The 25819-nt window shown below is 44.9% G+C and overlaps 1 protein-coding gene across 1 annotated transcript; it reads right to left on the bottom strand.

Moving 5' to 3' along the window:
* Positions 1 to 3973: 3973 nt before the first annotated feature.
* Positions 3974 to 12612, bottom strand: INTS15 (integrator complex subunit 15). Its single transcript, XM_066576426.1, has 7 exons — positions 12493 to 12612; positions 11286 to 11484; positions 8672 to 8893; positions 7442 to 7607; positions 6863 to 7348; positions 5333 to 5372; positions 3974 to 5012 (listed from the first exon to the last, which is right to left on the bottom strand). The coding sequence occupies exons 1-7, from the start codon at positions 12576 to 12578 to the stop codon at positions 4640 to 4642; spliced, it is 1572 nt and encodes a 523-aa protein (XP_066432523.1). The 5' UTR covers positions 12579 to 12612; the 3' UTR covers positions 3974 to 4639.
* Positions 12613 to 25819: the final 13207 nt, after the last annotated feature.

The raw sequence follows: 25819 nt of genomic DNA, 5'->3' as shown, positions 1-25819 counted from the left end.
ACCAGGGTATTTAAAAATGGCCACCTAATCAAGTTAATTGCTGCCACCAGCCTGTCCTCAGCAGAGGATGGGCTTTCTTGCCACTTTATACACATGAAACACTAACGCCATGTTTAAGCCACAAGAAAACTCTTATTTCAGAAAATTGGGCAAGATGAAAGGTGTTAATATATACTGAAACTTTTACACACCACCTCAGGCTGCTGTGCTAGGGCAACACTGTCACAAGCAGCTAAAGCCCAGGAGCATTCTGGGACTTTAACATTTTTTTCTATTGACCAACAGAGGATTCCCAGGACTACTGTCATTGTAGTTAACACCGACGATAGGGCACTGGCGCATGTTGGTCCTGCAATATCAACCTTGGCCGCTGCACTATAGTGAGCACTTTGTTTCCTGCACCTTGAGAATCAGTAGATCGACAGGGATCTGAGCAGTGGCGCCCCAACCGATCAGCAATACAGAAAATACCCGTTTAACTATAACTTGTGTTGTGTGGTCTTTTCCCATGTGGACTTTATGATCTGCCAATGCAGGAGGGCATCGAGTAACGACTGCCGCGATCTTCAGTCTCCCACCAACTCACATGTTTAGATAGTTGAAGCGTACTGTGCTGAAACGGAGATCTGCCAAACCCAAGATCGCACCATAAGTGACACAACCTGCTGGCAGATGACACTTTAAAGTGTAATAAGCTTTTTAAAAACTTGTCAAAACTTTTGATGGGTGGGGGTCTGGGTGCGGAGATCCCCCACCAATTGCTTTTGGCTGTTATCGGGACAGCGGTGTATGAACCCATAGACATATTCTGGAGACCAAACACCGCTTCAAGCAAAGCTAGAAATAGATGAGTGGCCACAATGCTCAAATGTGACAGGTCACAAGTTTTTAAAAAGTTTGGTTACAATTTCACTAAAACCTTTGAGTCATGCCATCCAGTGGTGGGCACAGTCAGCCGACCAGATTTTATATTCAAAGTAAACATTATCCAACAATGTCTCCGCTCTTGGCATACTTCCAGAAGGCCAAATGTGCTCTGTGAATGCTGCATGGAGCAATATATACTCTACTACAGTGTTCTCCACCCAGCGTCTCTTCGGCTGTTATAAAACTCCTAGCATGCCCCGACAGCCTGTGCCAACCGGGCATGCTGGAAGTTTTACTACTGCAGCAGCAGCTAGAGACACAGACTGGAGGCCAGTGCTCTAATATAACAGGGTGTTATTTCAGGCTGGTGAGTAACAGGTTTCATAAGAAATTAGTGTATAATACCAGTTCATGTGGCTGTTTTTATACTGCCATATCGTACATTGGTGTAAAACCAGCCTAAGGGTGCGTTCACACATAGTGGATTTTGGTGCAGAGTGGATTCCACATCTGCTGGCACAGATCCTCAGCAGATTTCACAGTCGGAGTGTTGTCCAATTTATGCAGAGGAAGCACATTGACATGCACCGGCCTGTCTTTTTTTTCCGCCAGGAATAGGACACACCATGAGTCTTTCCATCAATGTGCATGTTCTCATAGACATATAATAAGGCCCGTGGATTAGCACACAGCCCAAAATACGCTAGTGGGCGGGATGCCTTATACTGTAGGTCTATTCAGAAGGTTGCCAGTCCAAATCAGAAAGATGACTGCTGTAAGCAAGAAGCAGCCGCAAGGGTCTCTTCCAGGGAGATCACATCATTAGCATTTTATTGCTTTTGTTCAAAAGAACAAATGACTAGAAACAGATCTTAAAAGGAAGTTTGCTAAGGCAGTAAGTTATCCCACATCCACAGGATAGAGGCTAACTTTCTGACTCGTGGACGTATGACTGCTGAGACCCTGACTTAATACGACAACGGGGGTCCCGCATAGTCTTGGATGAATGGAATGGCCGAGCATGCATGTTGCTGTTTCATTCATTTCAATGAGACTGCCAGAGATTGCGAAGAGCTTGAACTCAGCCATCTCCGGCAGACCCACGGAATGGAATGGTAACGCAAGCTCGACCGCCACTCTTTTAATTTAGTTTCTTTCGGTACTCTCGTTCTTGTCATCAGCAGAAGTCATAGCAGTTGCAACCCCACGATCAGAAAGTTTCCATCTTGACAAAACAACTTTAAAGGAGTTGTCAAAAACAGTCTTTATTCTTCTACCTATGTCACACAGACTAACTTTGAAATTGAATTATTAAAAACTTGTCTAGTTTCCCTAATTTGGAAAATGCTCAAATAGCTCTTATGGCATTGTGTGACGTACACCTTGGCATAAGCCTTTGTGGCTTGGGGTAATGGGAACGTCGTTAGCAGCTATGTTACAAGCGGTGGGCTGTCTTTGCACTTGGATCAGCTGTGCAAGTGCTGATGCAGACTGAAGAACATGGATGCCTACACATCTCATCCAAATGCAAGGACGCCCCCCTGCTAGTGGCACAGCTGCTGATGACATACATATACCCTGCTGCAAAACCGTGATTGTCTATGTGATGTCAGCAGAAGTGCTGACATCACACAGACAGTGGAGAAACATGACCTTACTCCAGATTGGGGAAACTATGCATAATTTTCATAGTAAGTCTATTACAAAGATGGTCCATGTGACCTAATCACAGGAATAAAGACTGCTTTTGGTCTTGGACAAGCCCATGAAGTAGACACATTTAACCCATTGACAACTTTGTGGCTTTGCTCCTTTCTGTGCACAAAATCAGAGAGCTCACCCAAGGCCAAGCACGGCACATGATACCGCATGATGTAAAACAAACTACATCTGTTTGCACAGCTTGTGCCCAGACTGGGTACCCGCTGTAATGCCGGATTCACATATGCAGTTACGGATGTAGTATTTTTTGCAAAAAAGGCAGAAGTGGATACAGCAGGAAGCTTAAAGGGGTATTCCGGAGACTGGGCAAAATTTTCAACATCTCCCCAACATTTCCACTTATTGCCATTATTCCAAAAACCATCTAAATCATTAAACTGAACTCCAGTTTCTGCCGCCTTGCGCCACTGCCGCTTTCTAGACAGCTTCAGATTTCCCTGTTATTTAAAATGGTTACCGGGAGTGGAGAAACTACATCTCCCACAATGCCCCACTGCCAGCTACTAATGAGTACATATTTACGACTGTGCAAACTGTGTCATCATTACAGCATGTCATCACTGAGCATGCCCGACCAGTAAAAGAGCATACAGGACATATCCATTGGATACTAATGGAGAACTAAGCAGGGGGAGAGCACAGTAAAAGCCATATCACTGCAGCATTGTAAACAAGTAATAATATTAATTGCAAATTTACATGTTATCGCCTTATCAAGCGTAAAACTTTCACTCTGAGTCACCGAAATACCCCTTTAAGACTTTTCTTTGTATTTCCTGTTCCTTTTGAATTCATACCTGGCTTGGGTTTAAAAAGCTGCACAAAAAAGTGCGCAATTACAGCCTAAAAGTACTTTTACACTGGCTGACAGTCCCCTAAATATTCGGTGACGGGTGACTGTTGGCTGTTCACATGGTCCCCGACAAGACACTGAGCAAGAAGTCACTCAGTAGTTGCTAGTTGTTCCTTTTAAGCTCACTGAAACGTAACGACTACCGAGAGACTTCTTGCTCAGTGTAAGCAAGGGTTGCTCAATGTTTGAGCGACTGGCTGTTTGCAGTGAATGAAGGTAGGTGGCTAGAAGAGATCTCTGGCCGCTCCGCCTCCATTTTCTGCAGACTATCGCTCCTTTGCAAAAACACAGAAAGATAGTCATTCCATGTAAAGGTACCTTTAGGCCTCATGTCCACAGGGGAAAAAATCAGGCCCGCCGCGGATTCTTCATGGAGGATCCACAGCGGGTCCCTCCTGCCCCGCCAAAAAATTAAGAATAAACTCACCTCTCCCGACGCTGCGGTTCTTTCTTCCTTCCCGGACGGATCTTCTTTTTTCGGCCTGGCGGATGTGCTCGGCACGCAGGCAGCGTGCCGAGCGCATGCGCTGGGCCGAAGAAAGAAGATCTGGCTGGGAAGGATGGGAAACCTGCAGTGTCCAGGACAGGTGAGTTTTAATTATGGTACGGGTGTTCCGCGGATCCGGACGGCTTCCATAGAAGCCTGCGGGAGCCGTCCCCGCGGGAGACCCGCACTAAAATGGAGCATGTCCGGAGTTTTTCCTGCACGCGGATCCGCGCCTGAAGGGAAAAATGACACCCACAGGTATTTACCTACCTTCGGGTGTCCAATGCATCCCTATAGGCGCGGATCCGCGTGCGGGAAAAACTCTGCGGATTTTAACCCCGTGGACACGAGGCTTTACTCTAGTGGATCAAATGCTCGTGCTAAGCCAGTGATCTGCAACATGTGGCTCTCCAGCTCCTGAGGAACTACAACTCTTTCTGAAACAAGAGCAAACCCCTGCTCTACAAACAATGTCTCCCTCCCCCCTCCTATATTAAAAAACGTGAATGACATTGACCCTCTCACTACAATCCAGTGAGAATATGATTTAAACAATGGACCCGTGACTGTCCCTGGGATACTGTAACCAAGCAGCCTGGAGTGCCTCTACGTGTGATGCTGTCCCGATAGGTAGGCTTATCCCTGAAGTATATCCATTACCGGCTGATCTCCGTGACAAAGAGTCCATCTCTAGGATATTGTAGAGATAATCAACGCATTGGTCGAAAAGGAAAGGTCATGCCAGGCATGAATGTCTGTACAGGATGTCCTGGTAGTGCAGGGTGTGCTGGCAGTGCGGCGTGGGCAGGCAAGGCAGGATGTGTAGGGAGAGCTGTATGAGTGGGCAATGCTGCATGAGCAGGTATGGGAGTATGAGTAGGAATGGCTGTGTGTGTAGGAAGAGCAGCATGAGTGGGTAATGCTGTATGTGTAGGCAACGCTGCATGTGTAGGTAACGCTGCATGAGCCGGGAGTGTGGGGTAACCCAGTGGTGGTGTATGAATGTGAGGGTAGTATGCGGGCGTGAGAGACGGATGGGCAGGCTGCGGTTGCACTGGACCAGACACCACTAATTGCATTAAGCTGAAAGGGAAAGAAAAAAAAGGTTAGGCGTTAAATGAGTATACGGTTTCCTGTAAAGACAGAATACACATACATATCAGTAGGAACATTCACAAGAGTGCGGACAGCCCCCTACGGTTTCCCCTCTCTGTTATGGCCGCCATGCCTTGTGTTCTACAGTACATCAAGGGTGCCAGGACTGTCCTCCTGTATACCAAGGATGGACTAAATAATATATACACCAGTAGAAAACCACCCACCCAGAACAAGCTGTAAGTTTCTTCCACTCTAGTCCCCAACACCAAGCACTAGTCAACAAAAGGACCCCATGAAGTACTCACTTGTTATGGGGAAGTCTTGCGCAAAGGGTTCTCAGGTCATCTGCAGGGGGGAAAAAAAACAAAACAAAAAAAAAGCAATGAACGTTAAAACTTGACATCACATTTGATCTTGCAGTATATTTACTGGGTTAAATCAGGTCATTTTTCTAACCTTAAAACACCTGCACTTCCCGTGAGCATGAAGGTTATATTAGCTCCTACAACTTGTTCTGTTCTATGAGGTTTCCATTGCACATATTTTTCTTTTATGTCATATTTTAAAGAGGCTTGTAAAGAACATCATGACTTTCATTTACTTTATACGAGCTCCTTCTGGTAGCATTTGTTTTTCTTTTTAATACACACTTTTTTTTCCTATACTAAAGTTTATGGGGAAATGCCAGAGGAAGAATAAGTAAAAAAAAAAAATTTAAATTGCCATACCTAGAAACATGCAATGGACTCCACTCTACCCCCCCCCCCCCCCAAAAAAGGATAAGAAGAAACAAAAAAAAAAAAAAAAAAACTACTGACCAATAGCCAAAACTCCCTGCTGCAACAAACGGTTGTCTTTCCATAAAAAAAGAAAAACAAATCATAAAAACAAGTGACTACAGCCTCAGCAACAGAGCAGCATCTCATCAAAAAAGAACAACCTTCACAAGTAAGAGGTGTTTTAAAAAGAAATACACCAAAACAGAATGCACTTTACTGAGGGGGAAAAAAAAAAGCCAAAAAAAAATGTCTTTGCAAAAAAATGGTATAATCAAAACGGCATAATTCCCCAAAAAATATTATGTGAATTCACTCTTGCGTTTACAGTAAATGATTATTGTTCCATTTTAGTGCAAGCAAATGACTAGACAAAACAATCGTGAGGTTCTCAGGGTCGTCGTTTAGGTCCAGCTGGCATAGAAATCAGCGCCGGCTCGTGCAGTTTAAACTGTGATTGTTCCGTGTTTCACATAGGAATGTGCAAATTAAGAAGATGGAACAGCAGCATAGGAATGTGAAACCCTAAACGAGAAGTGAATGAGAGCGGTAACTGCTGGGTCTAAACAAGCTGCACGAGCGCAAATGAGCTGGCGATGAAGTCCCCAGCTCACTCGGGCAAACGAGAATCAGGAGGTTCTCGTTGTGTCCTAAAAGAGCCTTTAGGCCATCGTCAGTACACACTTAAAGGTGCTGCAAAATCAGGTATAAAGAAACTGCAAAAAGCGTGACCACGTTAGCCGTATCAATTAACTACCATCTAGCCTGTAAAACAACATTGGTCCCAAGCTACGGACATGCATTAGAACCCTCTTGGCGCAAATGTTTACTTTACAGAAGCGGAAATAATGTGGCACTGTTACTTCACTATTCCTATCCAATATATGGCTCCATGGTTCCTGCAGGTCTGGCAGAAGACTCCATAGTTTTGGGCATGGAAAGTAACAGCTGCATTGTGGCACCTTAGCTTACGATGTGTAACGGTGCTGGCAGCAGTGCCCTTCTCTGCCATGAAACCCATGCCATACTAGGCCCAGATATATATGTTCCAAAACGTACCCCGGGTGCAAAGTAATGCTCCAGTTGCCATGGAGACTTGCAATGCTTGTGCCAGCCGATCTAAAGCCAGTTCCATCTCTTGTTCAGCATTCAGCGGGTTAAGTTCCTCGCAGAGTTGTCCCAACTCTTCAACCAGAGGCACAAGCTGGTCAAACAGGATAAGCGCTAAGCGCCCATACAGACTTTTCTCCGTCAGGTGCGTCTGAAGGACCATGAGGCCTTGCAGGACACTCAGATGGAGCTTAGAGTAAAGGTTCTGCTCTTCCACCACAGGACCACCACCAGCTGCTTTTTGCTTGCGTCTATAGGCCAGAGGGGCTATAACACACCACCGCACCAATCCCATCAATGGGGAGAAGTCCAAGTAACCAATAGGCAGGTTGGCCGTAATAGGGGTGTTAAGGAAAGTGATCAGAATGAGACGAGGGTCCTCGAATATCCAAGATACAATCATTTCCAGGAGATCATGAGGGGGAATCAGCTCCTCTGAAAGATTTAGAAAAGGCAGAGGGTTCAGTAGACGTTTTTCCCATCATGTGAATGCAGACTATACACTAACCCAGATAGGATACTGCTTACCTGTAGACATATCGTATAGTGCAGCAACAGCAGTGATGAACTGGCAACAAAAGCGTGGGCTGACATTAAAGATTTGTTTAAGGGTCTGTATAGAGCCTGGAACTAAACCACAGTAGTCGCCCACCAAAGCCTTGGCCAAACGTACACAATACACGGCAGGAGTGCGCTGCGTTACAAGAAATAGAAGAATGGTGAAGATGGAATTGGAAGCCAATGTAAAATATTATGCAACTTTACCTGCTTGGGTGTTCCCGTTCACTTACAGCAAGCAGGGATATTGAAAACTATAAGCATTTGAAACTCTAGATCTGGATGGCCATGCAATTCTGCACCAGAAATATACCACTTCTATCAGTAGCAATGGTATTGCAGGAACAGTCCTCATTGAATTCAGTCGGAGCTACACCTGCAATACCAACACAAGAAGCTGCGCTATTGTCAGCGCAACCTGCTGTCTGTAGCGATAGACGGCATCGGAAATACTAGCTGATCGTCGAGGATCCCAAACTATGAACCCTAACAAACATCTACTGGTGACCTGACTTAAAGGGGTTGTCCCGCGAAACAAAGTGGGGGTATACACTTCTGTATGGCCATATTAATGCACTTTGTAATGTACATCGTGCATTAATTATGAGCCATACAGAAGTTATTCACTTACCTGTTCCGTTGCTAGCGTCCTCGTCTCCATGGTGCCGTCTAATTTCAGCGTCTAATCGCCCGATTAGACGCGCTTGCGCAGTCCGGTCTTCTCCCTGGTGAATGGGGCCGCTCGTGCCGGAGAGCTGGTCCTCGTAGCTTCGCCCCGTCACGTGTGCCGATTCCAGCCAATCAGGAGGCTGGAATCGGCAATGGACCGCACAGAGCCCACGGTGCACCATGGGAGAAGACCCGCGGTGCATCGTGGGTGAAGATCCCGGTGGCCATCTTGGTAAGGTAAGGAAGAAGTCACCGCAGCGCGGGGATTCGGGTAAGTACTAAACGGTTTGTTTTTTTTAACACATGCATTGGGTTTGTCTCGTGCCGAACGGGGGGCCTATTGAATAAAAAAAAAAAACGTTTTGGCGCGGGACAACCCCTTTAAGGATAGGTCACCAAGAGTAAAAAAAAAATCCCAAAAGTCCTGGAAAACCCCTTTAAAGTCTTATGAAGATTGTATGTTAAAAGGGAACTCCAAGCTAATAAGGTTTAAATTTCCTCTTTACAAATACCGTCTTAACAGATTTGTACCTGGAGCCACGATGCAGCACATTCCAGCACCGGCAACCTGCATACTGCCACTGCCATGGATGTCAGCTTTCCTAGGAGAGCCATACGCTGCTCATCTGCTTTACTACCCTGCGGACTGAACAGCGAGGAGAAGATGACCTGGCGGACTGGCTCCTTGGTTTGGTCTTGGAAGTAGTTGCAAAGGATCTCCAGCAGCTGCAGTTCTTGCATGGCTGTGAGTCGCTGAAAAGAGAAGAAGCAACAGGTCAAAACCAATTGTAAGGGTCCCATATATAATTATGTGCCATACTGGTATGCAGAACTGTAACGTATGGACTGCGGGCGCTCATAACACAGCCAGAGTTGCTGCTGTTGTCTTACTTTTTAGACTTGTTTACTGTTGAAGTCTAATCGAAATTCCAGATGGCTCTTGGACTGTCCTCAAGGATACTTTTATACATAATTGCCCGAGTAAATCGCTCAAAAGAGCAATTACAAGCGACTGCTGGCCCCTGTAAACATGGGACCTGACAGGACAGGTGAGCAAGAATCACTCATTTGTCGGAGTTGCTTGGTTTTCAGCTCACCTAAAAACCAAGCAACTGTCGACTATGCGTACAGGCAGTCATTCAGCTATGAACGACTGTCTATTTACTTTGAAAGGAAGCGAGTGGCCAGAAGAGATCTCTGATGCACTCTGCTTCCATAAGTCAGCGATCATCGCTCCTGTGTAAAAGTGCAGGAGTGATTTTTGGAGGACTGTCAGGTACTTAAGCGTCCGACGAAAGTCCCTTGTAAGAAGTACCCTTAGTTCTCTTTTACATGGGCTGATAAATCGTTCAGATTCCCGCATTCAACGAGAATCTGAATGATTATCATTCAGTGTAAATATATGCACAAGTGAATGTCATTGTCATGCATTTTCTGCTTGCAATTAAACTGAATGATATCACGCCCTGTGTAAACAGGCAGTCATCCAACTATAAGTGACTGCCTGTTTACTGTGAATGGAGGTGGGCAGCTGGAGAGATCACAGTAACGATTATTGCTGGGACGACCTATCGGGCATCTGCACCTAATGGGTCGCTCAGTGTTAAAGGATGCACAATCCCTTTGAGAATGCCATCTTGGCACAGGCTTCTTTAACCCCTTAACGCTACAGGATGTACAGTTACGTCCTAGAGCTTGGGGCTATGTAGGAAGGGAGATTGCGGGGCGACCTCGCTTCATTCAGCGCGGGCACCAGCTGTTGATTATAGCTGACACCCGCGGACAATAGCTGCAATCAGCCGTGCGGCTGATCAGCACTATTAACCCTTGAAATGCCATTATCAATTCTGACAGCGGCATTTAAATCCACAGAACAATGTTCGGGGGTGCAGTACGGCCCCCCGGCAATGAGATGTTATGGCAGCCAGAGGCCTTCTGAAGTTCTTAGCAGACTGCCTATCAAGCCATCCCCGTGGGGTGGGCATGTATTTATATTCCACAACACTTCTGCTCGATTCAACACAAACAACCAATCACTGTGAATCGGCCAACTCAAACAACCAATCACTGTTAATCGGCAAACTCAAACAACCAATAAGGTTGTGAATCGAGCAGAAGTGTTGTGGAATATAGATATATGCGTGGGGTGGCTTGATAGACTTCCTCTCGATCGCAGTATAATGTAATGCATTACATCATACTGCAGGAGCGATCAAAACATTGCTAGTTATGGTCCCCTAGGAGAAATTTAAAAAAAAGAAAGAAAAAATAAGATCAATAAAGTTTTACTAATTGTGAAAAGAAAAAAAAAACGTTATAAAAGTTTAAATCACCCCCCTTTTGCCATATTTATAATAAAAAGTCATATGTATTCCAAAATGGTACCAACGTAAACTACAGGACATCCCACAAAAATGTGCACTCACAACTATGTCGATGGAAAAATAAAAAACGTTATTGCGCGCAGAAAATATCTTTAAAATGTTTCTTTGAAAAAAATAAAATAAAAGTAGTACAGCAAACAAAGAAAAACCTATACAAGTTTGGTATCGTAGTAATCGTACTGACCCATAGGATAAAGCTATCATGTCGTTTTTGTTGCAGTTTGTGCGCCATAGAAACAGGACGCACTGAAAGATGGAGGAATGTCGTGTTTTTTTCATTTTACTCCACTTCGAATTTTTTTAAAGTTTTTCAGTACATTATATGGTACATTAAATAGCACCATTGAAAACTACAACTCGTCCCGCAAAAAACAAGCCCTCATACAGCGACAGCGATGGATAAATAAAGGAGTTATGATTTTTTGAAAGGGAGGGGTGGTGGGAAAAAACAAAGATGGGGAAAAAAAAACCCAAACAACACAGCTTTCCAGTTGCATAGCTTTTTACTTTCCCCAGCACCATGCTTGAAGCAGGGCGATCTACACTAATAGATCATGGAACAAAGTGACGCTTTCTTAAGCCAGTCCTAGATGTGTTACTATCGCACGTCTACCATCATTTTCCATACATCTCGCAGGATCACATCTCGCCGCTCACAGTGCTGCGCCACGAATGGCGACTAGTCACGAGACATCACTACAAAACTTCATGCAACTGACTGCGCTGATACAATGCGACGAGCAGGCAGAAACAATGCACACCTTGCTGTGGGATCCCCGATCTTTGGGAATTTGGAAGATAAACTCTTCAAGCAACTCAATCGGCCCCTTCTCCACCATTGGCACGGGGGCATTCTGGAGCTGGCTGCTAAAATAGATATCCAGGTGGTACAGCACCTCCTTGGCTGCGCTTAGAGCATCACGGCGCAGGAGAGAATGGCGGATGTCGCTCATCATTACCCTGTGGGGGGAGAAAAAAAAACAGATGCGTTACTTTTAAAAAGAGCAGTCTTAAGTCACCTTCACACGGGCGCAAGCAATGCGCAAAGAATAGAACCCATCGATTTCAATGCACACATTCACATATTTACCCTGCGCATTTTGGTGGCGCAAAAAAAAATAAACAAGAAAAAAAAACACAACAACGCAGTATGCTCTATTTTCATGCACATTTGCGCACCCAAACTCTCCATAGAAGTCAATGGGGATGCACATATATGCACAGAATACGCTAGCAGATCTGTGAAAAGAACACGAGGGACTCATAAGATTAATTAGCCATTTCAATTGGTGCGTCTTTGTTTGCCACTCACAAATAAACACGACTTGCAGGCGCAAAAAGTAATAGAACGCTGAGGCACATACGCAGCGCCTGGGCGCATAGGTTGGATTGCTGCAGACCCTCCGCACAGAAAGCCTAGATTATTATTTATAGAAGCAGCAAAGCGGAAGAGACTTTAAAAATCTCATCCCCACGCTGCGGAGATGGAGAGGCCGTGCGCAATTGTGATCTACAGTCATGTCGATTTTAGCAACAGATTTTCGGTACGTATCGCATCTCTTGAAATGGGGGGTGAGTTCTACACCAAAAGGTGCGATTTCTGATGCAGAATTTGCACCATGGCTCTGCCCTATATCGTCCTCCGTGGACACTCCGCAGCAGAGCCGCCCTGTGTAGACAAACCCTACGGCTGCGTTCACACGTCGCTGTTTTACAGCAGAGTTTGGGGCAGATGTACAGCAGATTTCACACCTTCAAGTTGTATTCCTTTGAAAGGCTGAAGTCTGCTGTAGCACTACAAGTCCAAGCACACCCTACCAGGCAGCATGATAGGAGTTGTAGTGCACAAGTGCTAATGTGTGCCACATCAATTCTACTTATTACAGGAATACCGCAGGACTGCTCGTAGTATATTACATGGAGGAACCGACTATAGAGCTTTCTATACGCCCCGCAGGCTATAGTCACCTCCGCCCGGAACACGCTCTTCCCGTCGCCGTTTCCCCTGGAACCGCACACGGCAGCAACGGAGGCCGCAGAGGTCCAAGCCACATCCTTCCCGGCTTCCGTAGCTAGCGATGGGCCTGGTGAAATCCAAGCCTCGATTCAGAGAAGCTGCCCAAATGTGTTTTTTTTTACCCCTTCAATTCATAAAGAACTTTATTGTAAACGGACACTAGCTTCTAAGGAATATGCCCAGTTCACTAATTGCTACAATAAAGGCGACGTCAGTGAGATGTGTGAACTTGTAGCTGTTCAGTCTCCTCTAGTGATGCGTGGCTTCCTTTATGAAATGGTTAAAAGCCCTGTTAAGGTGGTGGACAATAGGGACGCCATAATAGCTACCACATGGGTGGACACCCAGCTTTTCCAAAGCCCTGAATAGCAATTTGGTTACTTAGCATAGAAATAACCCTTTGTAACCAGGCAGGCTTTAAGCCATTTTAAAATACCACATCAAAATCCACAGGCAGCCTGCGCCTTTTGGAGCAGAATTTACAGCATGTTGTGGTGCGCTGTGCGGTCTATTCCGTTCTGCGTGAAAGGTCCCCAAAACTGTTACTCCCTTTGCAGCTAAGGATGAGAGCAGTGGGAATACATTTCCGTACCAGGCTACATTCACACGGGCGCCCGCGCTTGCCAGCGTGCCATTTTTTTTACAGCAATACGAAACGTGTTTGATTAAAAATCGCATTGCTTCTGTGGAATTGCGAGTCTTGCGCAAGTGTTTGCTATTGGCTCCAATGGGAAATATCGCACAGAATGCAAGTGCAGTGCAATGTCTCTCAAGGTCCCATTTGAAACAATGGGTAAGGCGCCCAGAGAGAACATGCTACGATATCCCCCCCACACACACATAACCACTCGCACAGTCAGGGCTCATTCACATGAATGTATTTGAATTGCGTGTAGTACGCGGTACATCGCAGCTATTCAAATACATTGATTTTCGCATGTTCCACTCACGCTAGCGTTTTTTTCATTGCATATAAAAAAGGCAGCATGTTCTATTTTTCCATGTATTACACGTGTCCAGCCCTATTATTGTCTGTGGGCGTGTATAAAATGCTGTACATACGCAATACATGACGCGGCGTTCAATACGCAACGCCACTAAGAGATAGAGAGGGGAATTTGTTTCAGATACGCTTTCATGTGCTGTGCAGTGTACAATCGCTGCCCTACACACCCTAATAACCGTCTCACGCAGCGGTAAAACTGCGTTATATAGGCAGCGTTTACGCTTACGGACGTGGGACTGAGCCCTGATGCTGCAAGGAAAAAAAACACTCATGAATGAATCCATTCAAAAGACTGGATTTCATATTCATGTGAGTTTTGTGCACATCACATCGCACCACACAAAACCGGTGCGAGTGTGCCCTAACCCAGGAAGTGCGGATGCAGCATAGATTGCTGTGCTACACTGTTTCCACAACTCCTGCTCACTTCTATGGGAGGTATGGAAACAGCGTAGCGCAACTGCTCGGGTGTTTCAAGATTTCAGGTCACCGCTGACAGCCAGGCAGGGGACAGCAGGCGCCACAACTGATGATAAGTGCAAAACTTTAATGGCATACACTGTGGATATACCATAAGGCCCAATGTCCATGGGCGGATCTGATCTGTGAAATCCTTGCCGCTCCCCCGTGCACAAGATCTGCAAATCAGGCTGCCTATAGGGGAGCATGGGTGTCCGCACATTAATTAATGCACGCAGATTTGTTTTGTGGACCCTTTGGTCCAGAAAACAAATTGCAGCATGCTCCATTTCAGTGTGGATCCCACATAGATGGCTTCCATTGAAGTAAATGGAAGCCGTCTGATCCACAGCCAGTCCGCAATTGAATTGCATATGGGCTGCAGATTCCGCGGGCAGCAAGAGTTTAAAAAAAACCTCTACTGCGCATGTGCGGTGGCCGGTGCTTCCGCACACATCCGCAGTGAAGAAAATAGAAGACCCGGACAGGACGCAAAAGACCTGGACGGGTAATCAGGGTCGCCAGCCGCGAGCAGGGTCAGATTCCGCTGCGGGCTCCCGCTTGCAGAATCCGATCCGCCCGTGGACATGAGGCCTAAGGGTATGTTTATACATTGTGGAAAATCTGCACTAACTTACGTAAATTTTGACACTGATTTGTATTTGCCACAGATTTCACCAGCTTTTTTGAAGGAGTGAAATCTATGATGAAAATCTGCAGCATAAATTGACATTCTTAATTCTCTACAGCTTAAGGCAAAAACACGTGGGCGCATGCACTAATATGCTCGCTGCTACGGAGCGTATTAGCGCATGGATCAGGTTTTAAATTTTTTTTCGGACTATTCAAACTCCGCACTAGTGCGCACAAGTTTGAAAAAAAGCACAAAATTTAAATAGTCAAAGGGAAAAAAAAGCCTAGTTCATGCTCTAATTGAGCGTATGAGCGCATGCACCCATGTGTTATTGCTCTCAAAGTCTTGGAAATATGGATGAGAACTTTAGTTTGCATCTGCCGTTGAAGCCTCTGTCACAGAATATGTCAAAAAAGCTGAAAACATAGCACAGCATGCAGCGCTTTATTTTCCAGCACAATGACAGATGCCATGACAGAAATCCAATGACCTCATTATAGTCAGAGAGAAATTGCGCGTGTCCTATTTTTGGGCAATTCTGTTCTTTCCCATGGGAGCAGAAAGTTTGTCGGACCGATATTGCACTTGCCCATGTAAATGCACCCTTATAGGAACTGTAAAACAGAAATAATAGTGCAGATGTGAACACAGCATAAGGCCGGCGTTACATAGGCGTATTTGTGCATGCAATACACAGAGAAGAGAATCCATTGATTTCAATAGCTTTGTTCACATGCACATTTTTCCATGTGCATTTCGGTCGCGCAAAAAATCTAACCATATGCCTTATTTTCCTGCACATTTGCACGCTAAAAGTCCCCATAGAAGTCAATGGGGATGAACAAATGCACATGCAAAATAAACACTGCATAATTGCGCAGGACACAGAACACATCTGGCACTCATTATGCTAATTAGCCATTTTAAATCAGGTCTCTTGCATGGAAAAGATTCTGTAAGATATGTCAATATGTGCGCAAAAAAGCATAGTTAATTCCGCAAAAAATGCTGCAGTCATACGTGCACAAGTACGCATACACCCGTGTGGTGCCAGCCTTAGAAACTATAATGGCAAACATATCAGTTGTGGCACAGATTTGTCAGATATAATGTTGGCTCCTCTCACATGGCTGAGAAAATTGCACAAGATTTGTGCATAGCGAGACGCACAAATCTTCCATTCTTTTGAATGGGATTGTATACATAAGCGATTGCAATGCAGGAAAAAAATCACGCCATGTCCTATTTTTGAGCGCTCCCTCGAAAGGCCTCGCCCATGGTTTTCAATGGGATCAGAAAACACAACTGCATGGTGTGCGAGGTACAAGCGGGTGCGATGTGAGGTATCCTATTGAAAACAGTGGGAAACACTTCTTGGGGGATTGTTACTTCCCTGAAGTGATACGAGGCGTTTTTAGCACACAAATGCCTCACATCCGGCGAGCAAATCGCACATTCCCGCATGCTGTATCGGGCTATTGCAATCGCCTGTGTGAAAATAGCCTCAGACCTCTGACCTCGGTTGCCAACCTAGATTTTTTTAGACACCTCATCCAAAAATCAAGACCGCTAACAATTTCTACGGACACTGGAAACCTTAATGAACCAAATGAATATAAGCGATATATGTCTAGAACTCTGAATAGCAATACAAAGACATTAATAATATCTACTGCAAACCGTAAAATGATGACAATTACAGTAAATCTGTACAGGCTCCTCCCACTTTTTTAAAAAAATCACTTTTTTATGGACACTGTTTTTACAGATTGTCACAGAATTTACGAACAGTTGAAACCCTACTTCTGACCTCTAGACCACCATCATTATCGAATTTGGACCAAAAGTCTCTGTTCCCAAATTTGGACCCCAAGTCTCTGTTCCCAGCCATGGAGCTGATCGCAACCTTTGGAAATAGCCACATCCATACTTTCAGTTGTTTATGCCAGCTTTTCATTTTTATGTAAAGTAGCTGTGCAATTACAGCAAACTCCACGGTTGGAGGATTGGGGGCTCCCAGAGGTCAGAAAGGACTATTCAAACTCCGAACTAGTGCACGCAACTTTGAAAAAAAGCGCAATTTGAATAGTTAAAAGAAAACAAAAGCCTAGTTCATGCTCTAATTCTCTCCAGTCTAAATTGACCAACTTTAAGTTTTAAAGGCAAACTCGATTACCTGGTGTAATTATTAATAGAGGTATCAGATGATGTATCCAAATCCGAATACTGATATACTCCAGCTGAGCAAAAGAGACAACAAGATGGCGGATGGTTCCTAAAATTGAAACCCGTAGAGGTCCATAACTGTGCACTGGTTTCTTTATCTTAAACGTGGTGCTGAGGTTTTTCCCGGCAGAGGAACTACTTTATCCCATGTTGGAGTTCATTAATATTTTGTCCTGCTGTAATACAACATGGCCTCAAATGTCTTCACTAATACAATCTGGCCCCATAGAATTTGTAAAATCTGTGAGTCTTGTACACTGAATGGCTACTATAGTAGAGACCTCCATCTAGTACGGCGATGGACCACCTTTGATCTTCAGCAATTTATTATTGTGTCTATCCACAGGTATCAGAGAACCAGGATGTGCCTAGAAAACATTCCCCACATGATTACTCCACCAGCTTGAACTGTTCACACCTGGCAGGAAGGGGTCATCGAGTCATGCTACTTGTGCCAAATGCTGTTTTTCCAGTGCTCCACAACAATGGCACTTGTACAGGTTGTCTACTATTATAGACCATTTGTGCTATGGAACGAGTTGTGTGTTCGGACACGTTAGTCAAACACCAGCGTTGTTTTTGCAGTTTGCTTGCCTGTGGTTCGCCAGAACAATTACTGACATCCTCCTCTGACCCCTTTTGAAGATGAGTTGTTTCTCTTCACAGGATCCCCTTTTACTGGATGATTTCCCCCCATCACACCATTCTCAACATACTCTTCACACCACTGCATGAATAAACCCCCACAAAGTTGTCCCTGACATCCCAGCCCTGGCTAATCTTGAACCTAGTTTATGCTTTGCGTTTTTTGTGCAATGCATTTTTAACATTAGAGGGTCTCATTGACATCCGTGTTAAAAAAATGCGCAAGAAAAACGCAAGTGTGCGGGAGCCCTTAGATTTGTCTCAGATCATGTTTTTTTCCTTATGTTGGAGGTTATTGGTGTGAATTACCCATGGCATAGGCACTAATGCAACCCCATACCATCAGAGATGCAGGCATTAGAACTGTGTGCTGATAAGCTGGATGGTCCCTCTCTTATTGAGTCCGCAGGGCACAACATCCGTGGTTTCCAAAAAGAATTTAAAATTTTGATTCATCCGATCACAGAACAGTTTTCCATCTTGCTTCAGTCCATTTTAAATTAGCTTTGGCCCAGAGAAGACGCCAATGTTTCTGGATTGTGTTGAAACTGTTTTCACAGACTATGATTTCTGGAAGTATTCCTGAGCCCATACAGTGTTTTGCATTACAGAATCATTCCTGTTTTTAACGGTGACGCCTGAGGGCCCGTAGATCTCAGGCATCCAATATTGACCATCGGCCTTGTACGTTGTGCACATGAATTTCTCCAGAATCTCTGAATCTTTTGATATTATGTACTGTTGATGGTGGGATATGCAAAGTCTTCGCAATTTTACATTGAGGAACATTTTTCTGAAATTGTTCTACAATTTTTAGATGCAGTTTTTCACAGATCAGTAAACCTCTGACCATCTTGGCTTCTTAGAAACCTTTTACAAAGTTATGTGACTTAAAACTGTTTCTTATTAGTACCACTTACTTTTCCAGCCTTTTGTTAACCCTGTACCAATTTTGCTGCCATCAATTTCTAAATGTTTTAGTTAGAGATGAGCGAGCACCCAAATGCTCGGGTCCGCCTTATTCGAGTCGAGCTTTTCGTAAAATTCGAGAGCTCTACTCGAGTAACGAACCCCATTGACTTCAATGGGAGACTCGAGAATTTTTGTATGGGACCCGCCGTTTGCCGATCTTTTTTTTCTTATGTCTCACTTTCACCTTCTGATATATGTTCTGTCGTGAATAAAATATGATTATACAAGATTTCCAAATCGGTGCATTTTTGTTCTAAACATTTATTTACATTTTACAACTTTTTTTGAAATTGGGGTTTTCATAAAAAAGGTTTGTAAAATTGGAAAGTGTGAGAACTGACGCAGCGCGCGTCAATGGCAAATTCTTTTGGCAGGGGGGAGGGGGAGAGAGAGAGAGAGAAAGAGAAAAGAGAGAGAGAAAAAAGAGAGAGAGAAGAAAAAAAAAGCTTGGGACCTGGCATCCCACATACAAAAATGCTTGAGTCTCGCATTGTATTCAATGGGATTCGTTACTCGAGTAGAGCTCTCGAATTTTACGAAAAGCTCGACTCGAATAATGCGGACCCAAGCATTTGGATGCTCACTCATCTCTATTACCTACCTTCACCCAGACTGGTTATTCTTAGATTCAGCTACTGGTGTTGTCATTCTGTCAAGTAGGCGGTCCTTGCTGCTTACTCCCAATGGGCGACATCAAACCTAATTGACAGTCCAACATCAAACCCAAAATACACTTCTTTTCATACTAAAGCCTGCCCAGTCACATTAGAGAGCTGTCAGCCAAATATTCGCCCTACACACATCCAGAATTGGCGCGGCCGAGTGCGCATATGCTCGGAATGTAGAGAGGCGAGTTAAGGCCCTTTTACATGGAACAATCATCGTTCACATTGAATCATGCAAAAATGAACGATTATTGTCCAGTGTAAACACGGCCAACAATTATTTAATTATTTGTTCGCTTATCGTTCGTCATTTTATGCAGACATAAAAATCATTGGTCGTTGTTTGCCAGTTGTTTCATGTAAAAGGTGTTCGTTCACTCTTTCCCAAACCACTTCCAGGCATTTTCAGAACCACCTGAGATGGCAACGATGGACTGAATGACCTATCATGAAAAAAAGATGTAAACATTTATTTGCGCAGGTAAACAGGCGTAGCTTGAAAGTAAACAACTCTGTCATTGTTCGCTTATTCCAACGATTAATTGCTTTATGTGTGAAGACCCTTAGGCTACCTGTATACAGGCTGACAGTCGCCTGAGTGATTACGGGTGACTGTCATTCTGTGTGAACACGGGACCTGATAGGACAAGTGAGAGAAAATCGCTCACTTGTTGGAGACTCGTGGTTTTTAGCTTGCGTAAAAACCAAGCTTCAAAAGGGGAGATCTCCATGGTCTATGGCATGTTGGTGGTCGGGGATGCGCCAGACGGTGGGGTAGGTTACAGGGGAAAATGGGAGGAGGAGCTGGGCAAGTGTCTTGAGGATAGCGACTGGGCCAAATCCTTTATCATGACCCACAAGATGTCTGTCTCAGGCAGACACCACGAAATGAACTACAAAATCTTGTCCAGGTGGTACCGCACCACGGCGCGCCTGGCCAAGATGTACCCCAATATTAGCAGCAACTGTTGGAGATGCCTCAGTGACTTAGGGTCAATGATTCATATCTGGTGGTCCTGCCCTCTGGTGTCTTCCAGGTGGAGGGAGATAAATGCCTTATACAATGTCCTGTCCAAAAAGGAGATCTCATTTACACCAGAGATGGCTCTCCTCTCCATCACTCCAGGCCCTGAAGCCTTGATCAAGAAGGGAATCCTCAAATTTTTTCTCCTGGCAATGAGACAGGTGATTCCGCAAAAATGGAACACAACGGAGTCTCCCACATGTTTAATGTGGGCAAAAGCCATGGACGACATTCAATACATGGAGGAACTAAGGGCCAGGGATGATGCTAAATCTTCTACTTACTACGCTACATGGGCGATATGGATCAGCTTTCCTTCCTCGGACAAATTCAATCAATGGTTAAATAGCGGAGTGGTGCCGACCTGAATATAACTACCATGGGACACTGCCCCAGACAGTGTCCAACAGTGGAAGGTTCCTGCCGAGCGGACCAGAACCCCCCTCTAATCTCATTTCCCAGAGCTCCTAGTGGCTCCTCTACCCCTCTCCCCCTGGATATCCCCCTCCTTCCTCCCATTCTTATACCCCTTTCGCCCCCCTTCTTTTTCTTTTCTTTCCTCTCTCCTTAATAGCAAAACTGAAGATGCGAAGTAAGAATAGTATCAACAAGACCCATGCTACAGGAGTGGGTGAGAACTCCCGGCTTCCAGAATGCATCTGAGGCACAAACAACCCTCTAAGGTTTAGTTATAATAATAAGTGTTAACAAAAAGTTTGAGAAAGTTGCCAACAGCAATTGACTCAAGACCTGTTCTAAAACATAGTCCACTTTGGGTTTTTTCCTTTTTTGTTCTTTTTCAGATCAGCATACTTATCTATGTTTAAGTAATTAGTATGCTATTGATAAACGTTATAAGAGTTACGTAAAAGTGTTTCTACAGTTAAAACAAGCTACCTCAAGAAGAGCGAAATTGTAATCTGAAAAATGAAGACAAATACTTTGTATGTCAACACTGTTTATTTGATACCTAGTTTCACTAAATTGCATTTACTGTATGTCACTGATAGACTAAATAAATAAAAATCTATTGAACTATAAAAACCAAGCATCAGTCGTCCTATTTACTTTGAATGAGGATGGGCGGCCGAAAGAGCTCTCTGGTGCGCTCCGCCTCCATTCAGTGAACGATGATCCTTGGGATGGCTGTTGGGAGCTTTAGCATCTGACAGTCATTCCATTTAAGATGCTTATCGCCCGAATTCTCGCTCTAAACAGCAAATTCAGGCAATAATTCTCCCATGTACAAGCGGCTGCCGAAACCAATTGACTGTCGGACCAATGTTTGAGCGACTCCTGTTTATTGTAAATGGAGGTGGCCGGCCGGAGTGATCCTTGGCCATTCCGCCACCATTTACTTGAACGACCATTGCTTCTGTGTAAAGCACTAGAGAGATTGTCGGGCGGTAGCCTATGGGATGGCTGTGCCCATGACATCAGTTTAACCTTTTTGCAACGTTAAGGCTGGGTTCACACAGGGCAGATTTGCCACAGAATTTCCCTGCGGCCGCTAATCCCGGGTTGAGCCAACCATGTGGACGAGATTTGTCAAAAATCTCGTCCGCACGGGGCGGACAATCCGTTGCGGCCAAGACGGCGCTGTGGCGCAGATAGCCGGGACGCAGCATGCTAATTCTTTTTTTTTCCGTTGCGGCCTCATTCCTCTCTATGGGAGAGCCGGCCGCAACAGAAAAGCATGCGGCAAAGCTGCTCCAAAACCCGCGGCTAAGTGCCACTGGTTTTGAAGCTGCGCTTATCCCACGGAAATCTCACGTTTTTTCGCTGCAGCAAAACAGCGAGATTTACACAGTGAAGCTGTCCCGTGGACACCCAGCATAAGAGTATATTCATTCATAGCGGAATTTGGTGCAAATCTGCTCCAAAATCTACAGAATATTTTGTACTGCGGATTTTGCTGTGGATTTTGCTGCATATCTGCAGCAGGTTTCACTCTTTCAACTGAAGGAGTGAAGTCTGCTGTGGATCCGTGCCACAATACACACCAATAGTACAAATTTTGATGTGGCTTTTGATGCAGAATTTGATAATCAGAGTTGTACTTGGATGCCTTGGAGTGGTGGTCCAACCATTGCTGTTTTTGTTGCTCCATAATCACTAGTTATGTAACAACGTTGATCATCATTGAGTATCTGGGTGTATTGAGCAGCGGTGGGATGATACTACCTGGATTCCAGCCATCATGTCATACAGATAATATATGATGCTTGTCATACTAATAATATATGTCTTTCTGCATGTTCATTGTCCTATACAGGTGTGTCCCAACCCACAGAATTGCTTGGGAAGTTACCTGGGGACAGCTACTTCGATCAACAATGATTAATGAGCAAGGACTGTTCTTGTGATCTGCTGTCAATTATCTTACCCTGACACGTGTATAAATGACTAGCAGTCACAGGTATGGTAAGTGCCAGGAAGTAGTAGTGGGCATCGTGCCCATACGTATAATCACACAGTGGCTCTCTAGGTTTGTTTATATGGAAATTTTATTGCATGCTTGAAAGGCATGGACGCTCTGTCACTTCCCCTCTAATTAGTATGATTAACCCTTTTTTTTCCTAACACATATCTCATCCATTGCAACCTAAAACATACCCAGGTATACTGAATAGAGATGAGAGAGCGTACTCGGTAAGGACAAATACTCGAGCAAGTATCGTTCTTAACGAGTACCTGCCTGCTCGCCCACAAAGATTCGGGTGCCGGCGGGGTTGAGCGCTGTGTTGCGGGAGTGAGCAGGAGGGAGTAGGGGGGAGAGTTTTGCCCCCGTTTCCCCCTGCTCTCCCCCGCCGGCACCCGAATCTTTGTGCGGGCGAGCAGTCAGGTACTCGAAAAGAACGATAATCGCTCGAGTATCTGTCCTTACCGAGTACGCTTGCTCATCTCTAGTACTGAAGCAAATACGAGACACCTTCAAAAACTGACCTAGGCTGTTTTATATCCAGCTAAGAGGAGCGAAAGGGATGAAAACCTAATGAAACAGAAACTAAAGAGGTCCCCGTCTCACATATTTCCGTACCAGATCCATCCTGGTTTCGATTCCTATTCAGTTTTCTGGATCCTATGCTGTATTATAAAAACGAGGCGTGAAAAGAACCTTAAAGGGGTTTCTGGTTTAGAAAATCCATTTCAAATATCTTATTTGGGAAGGATCCCACGCTACGGTAAACACATGCAGCCAAAATTTGCCCCAACACAGTAGCCAAGTGCTGGAAGATTTTGCCAGTAACATTGTCCTTTTACCGGCAACATCTTCCAGCTATTGGTCAATGAAGGTCGGTGGGGTTTAGGCTGCATCCAGTTTACCACAACGTGGGGCACAATCCTTATGGACGTCTGGATTAATAACGGAGTACTTTATTGAGGATCCTCATCAATTAACCAGATTGGAGAGAAATTACAAAGAGCAACTATTGGTATATGTAATGCAAGGGGCGTAACTATAGAGGATGCAGGGGATGAGGTTGCACCCGGGCCCAGGAGCCTTAGGGGGCCCATAAGGCCTCTCTTCTCCATATAGGAAGCCCAGTACTATGAATAAAGCATTATAGTTGGGGGCCCTGTGACAGGTTTTGCATTGGGGCCCAGGAGCTTCAAGTTACGCCTCTAGTTGTAATGCTAGAGTTACAGGTGACTGTGGCTGTGACATACATCGTGCGGCCAAAGATTGCAGTATCTTTATAGCACATCGCAACCTAATCAAAGTGAATGTGGCCGCGTTTGTGACTTGTAAGTTTTAATAGCATGTGCAAGAAATCCAGACCTGCTGCATTTCCTGAGATTTGAGGATTGTAGCAATTTGTGAGTCGCAACGCAACCACATTTGTTTTTATAAGTTTGCAATGTAGCAAAGGAATACTGTGATCTTTGGCCGATCAACATGTGTCATGGCCAAAGTCAACATGTAGCCGAAGCCTAAGGCCGCCTGCAGACGAGCGGAAATCCCGCCGCGGGATTTCCCGCGGGATTTCCGCCGCTGAAAGTTTGCATAGGAGTGCATTAAAATACGCACTCCTATGCAGACGGCCGCGGTTTGGCCGCGCGAAATCTCGCGCGGCAAACAAACCGCGGCATGTTCTAATTTTCTGCGGGGCACGCACTCACCCGGCCGCCGGCTCCGGTCTGCGCATGCGCCGGCTGCGCGGCAGCCGGCACATGAAAGAGCCGGGGCCGCCAGGCGCGGGTGAGTACGCGCTCGTCCCTGCAGGCGCTCGGGTCGGATCGCGCGGCGAGAATTCTCGCTGCCAGATCCGACCCGCTCGTCTGCAGGCGGCCTAACTCAGAAGATGGTCTAGACTTGATACATCATAACAGACGATCGTATGTGAATAAAAGAAGGTCTGTAATGTTGTCAGCCTCTGGATGTATTTGAGTATCTGCTCAACCAATGACAGCAAGCAGGTGGTAAAGCATATTAAAGTATATTAAAAGTCACTAAACGTTTCATTATATAGTGAATAACCTACATACATTAAAATGGAAAACCCTATCATTAAAGCAAACACCATCATCCTCAATAGCTTCTAAAAGCATATAAATTCTGATAATTAACCCATACGAGACTAAGGTTCCTTTCACACGGGGGTGCGATATTGGGCCGAGAAACTGGGTTCGAAATTGCGCTCGTCAATGTGCGTTTTACTGGTGGATGCGAGGCATTTTTTAGGCAAAAATGTCTAGCATCACTTCTGTGAAATTCCGATCCTCTTGCGCTTATGTCACGTGCAATAGAGGATCGTAAGTGTTTCCTATTGATTTAAATGGGAAACCTCGCATCACACTTGCATGCACATTGCACGGCATACAAGAGCTATGCGCTGTATTTAACCCTTTCTAATTCACTGTCTGACGTCTAAAGACATTATGATTTAAGGCTGTACAGCTCCGATGTTAGAAGACGTCCGTCTGGGTTCTCTTACTGTATATTGCCAGCATCGCTGCTGTCGGAGCCTATCCAACTTGAGGAAGGTCTGTTGACCGAAACGTTGCTTGTTTGTTATGGGGTAAATAAACGCATTTGTATTTTTCCATACCTTGGATTGCTGCCAGTCATTCTAACTACGGAGCCTATCCAACATGTCACCTTATGCAGTACTGGCTTTAGCCAGCAGATAGCGCAGTTGTATAATGGCAGAAAAAGAGTAAGCCCCCTAGGAAAACCAGAATACAAATTGAATTGGAAAGGGTTAAGGTCCCACTGGGCCATGCGTTTCGAGGAACGCAAAAAAATACGACATGCATCGACTTTTTCCCCTTGCAGCATCGCTGAGGGAAAACAACGCTCACGTGTATGGCCCCACAAAAGAATTGCGTCTATATTCGTGCAAGTTTTGTGCGTCTCGCTATGCACAAAACTCGTGCGAGATTTATACTTGTGTGAAAGTAGCCTAAAGAGAAAATAGACATTTAATGTATGAGGGATCAGAGCCATGTCTCGCTATAAGTTATGAAAGATCAGACATCTGGCTACTACAGGACAACATTTCTGTGCATATGGGAAGCCCTATTCCTGCATGAGGCCACCAAATCAGGACAGAATCAGGATGGATGAGGCCAACTGAATCCCTACAAACTTCTCCCAGAATGACTTTTAGAAGATTTTCATTATCAAGTAAGTACATTGCTA

This window comes from Eleutherodactylus coqui, chromosome 8, assembly GCF_035609145.1.
Source record: "Eleutherodactylus coqui strain aEleCoq1 chromosome 8, aEleCoq1.hap1, whole genome shotgun sequence".
NCBI classification, from domain to species: domain Eukaryota; kingdom Metazoa; phylum Chordata; class Amphibia; order Anura; family Eleutherodactylidae; genus Eleutherodactylus; species Eleutherodactylus coqui.
This window is presented reverse-complemented; position numbering and strand designations above follow the sequence as displayed.

Excerpts from the sequence above, each read along its gene's own strand:
- INTS15 (XM_066576426.1), bottom strand. The coding sequence starts at position 12,578 with ATGTGGCTTGGACCTCTGCGGCCTCCGTTGCTGCCGTGTGCGGTTCCA. Across the intron at positions 5,373-6,862 it reads AGCATTACTTTGCACCCGGG|ATGACCTGAGAACCCTTTGC; the intron begins GTACGTTTTGGA and ends TCCCCCCTGCAG. Across the intron at positions 5,013-5,332 it reads GCAAGACTTCCCCATAACAA|CTTAATGCAATTAGTGGTGT; the intron begins GTGAGTACTTCA and ends TTTCCCTTTCAG.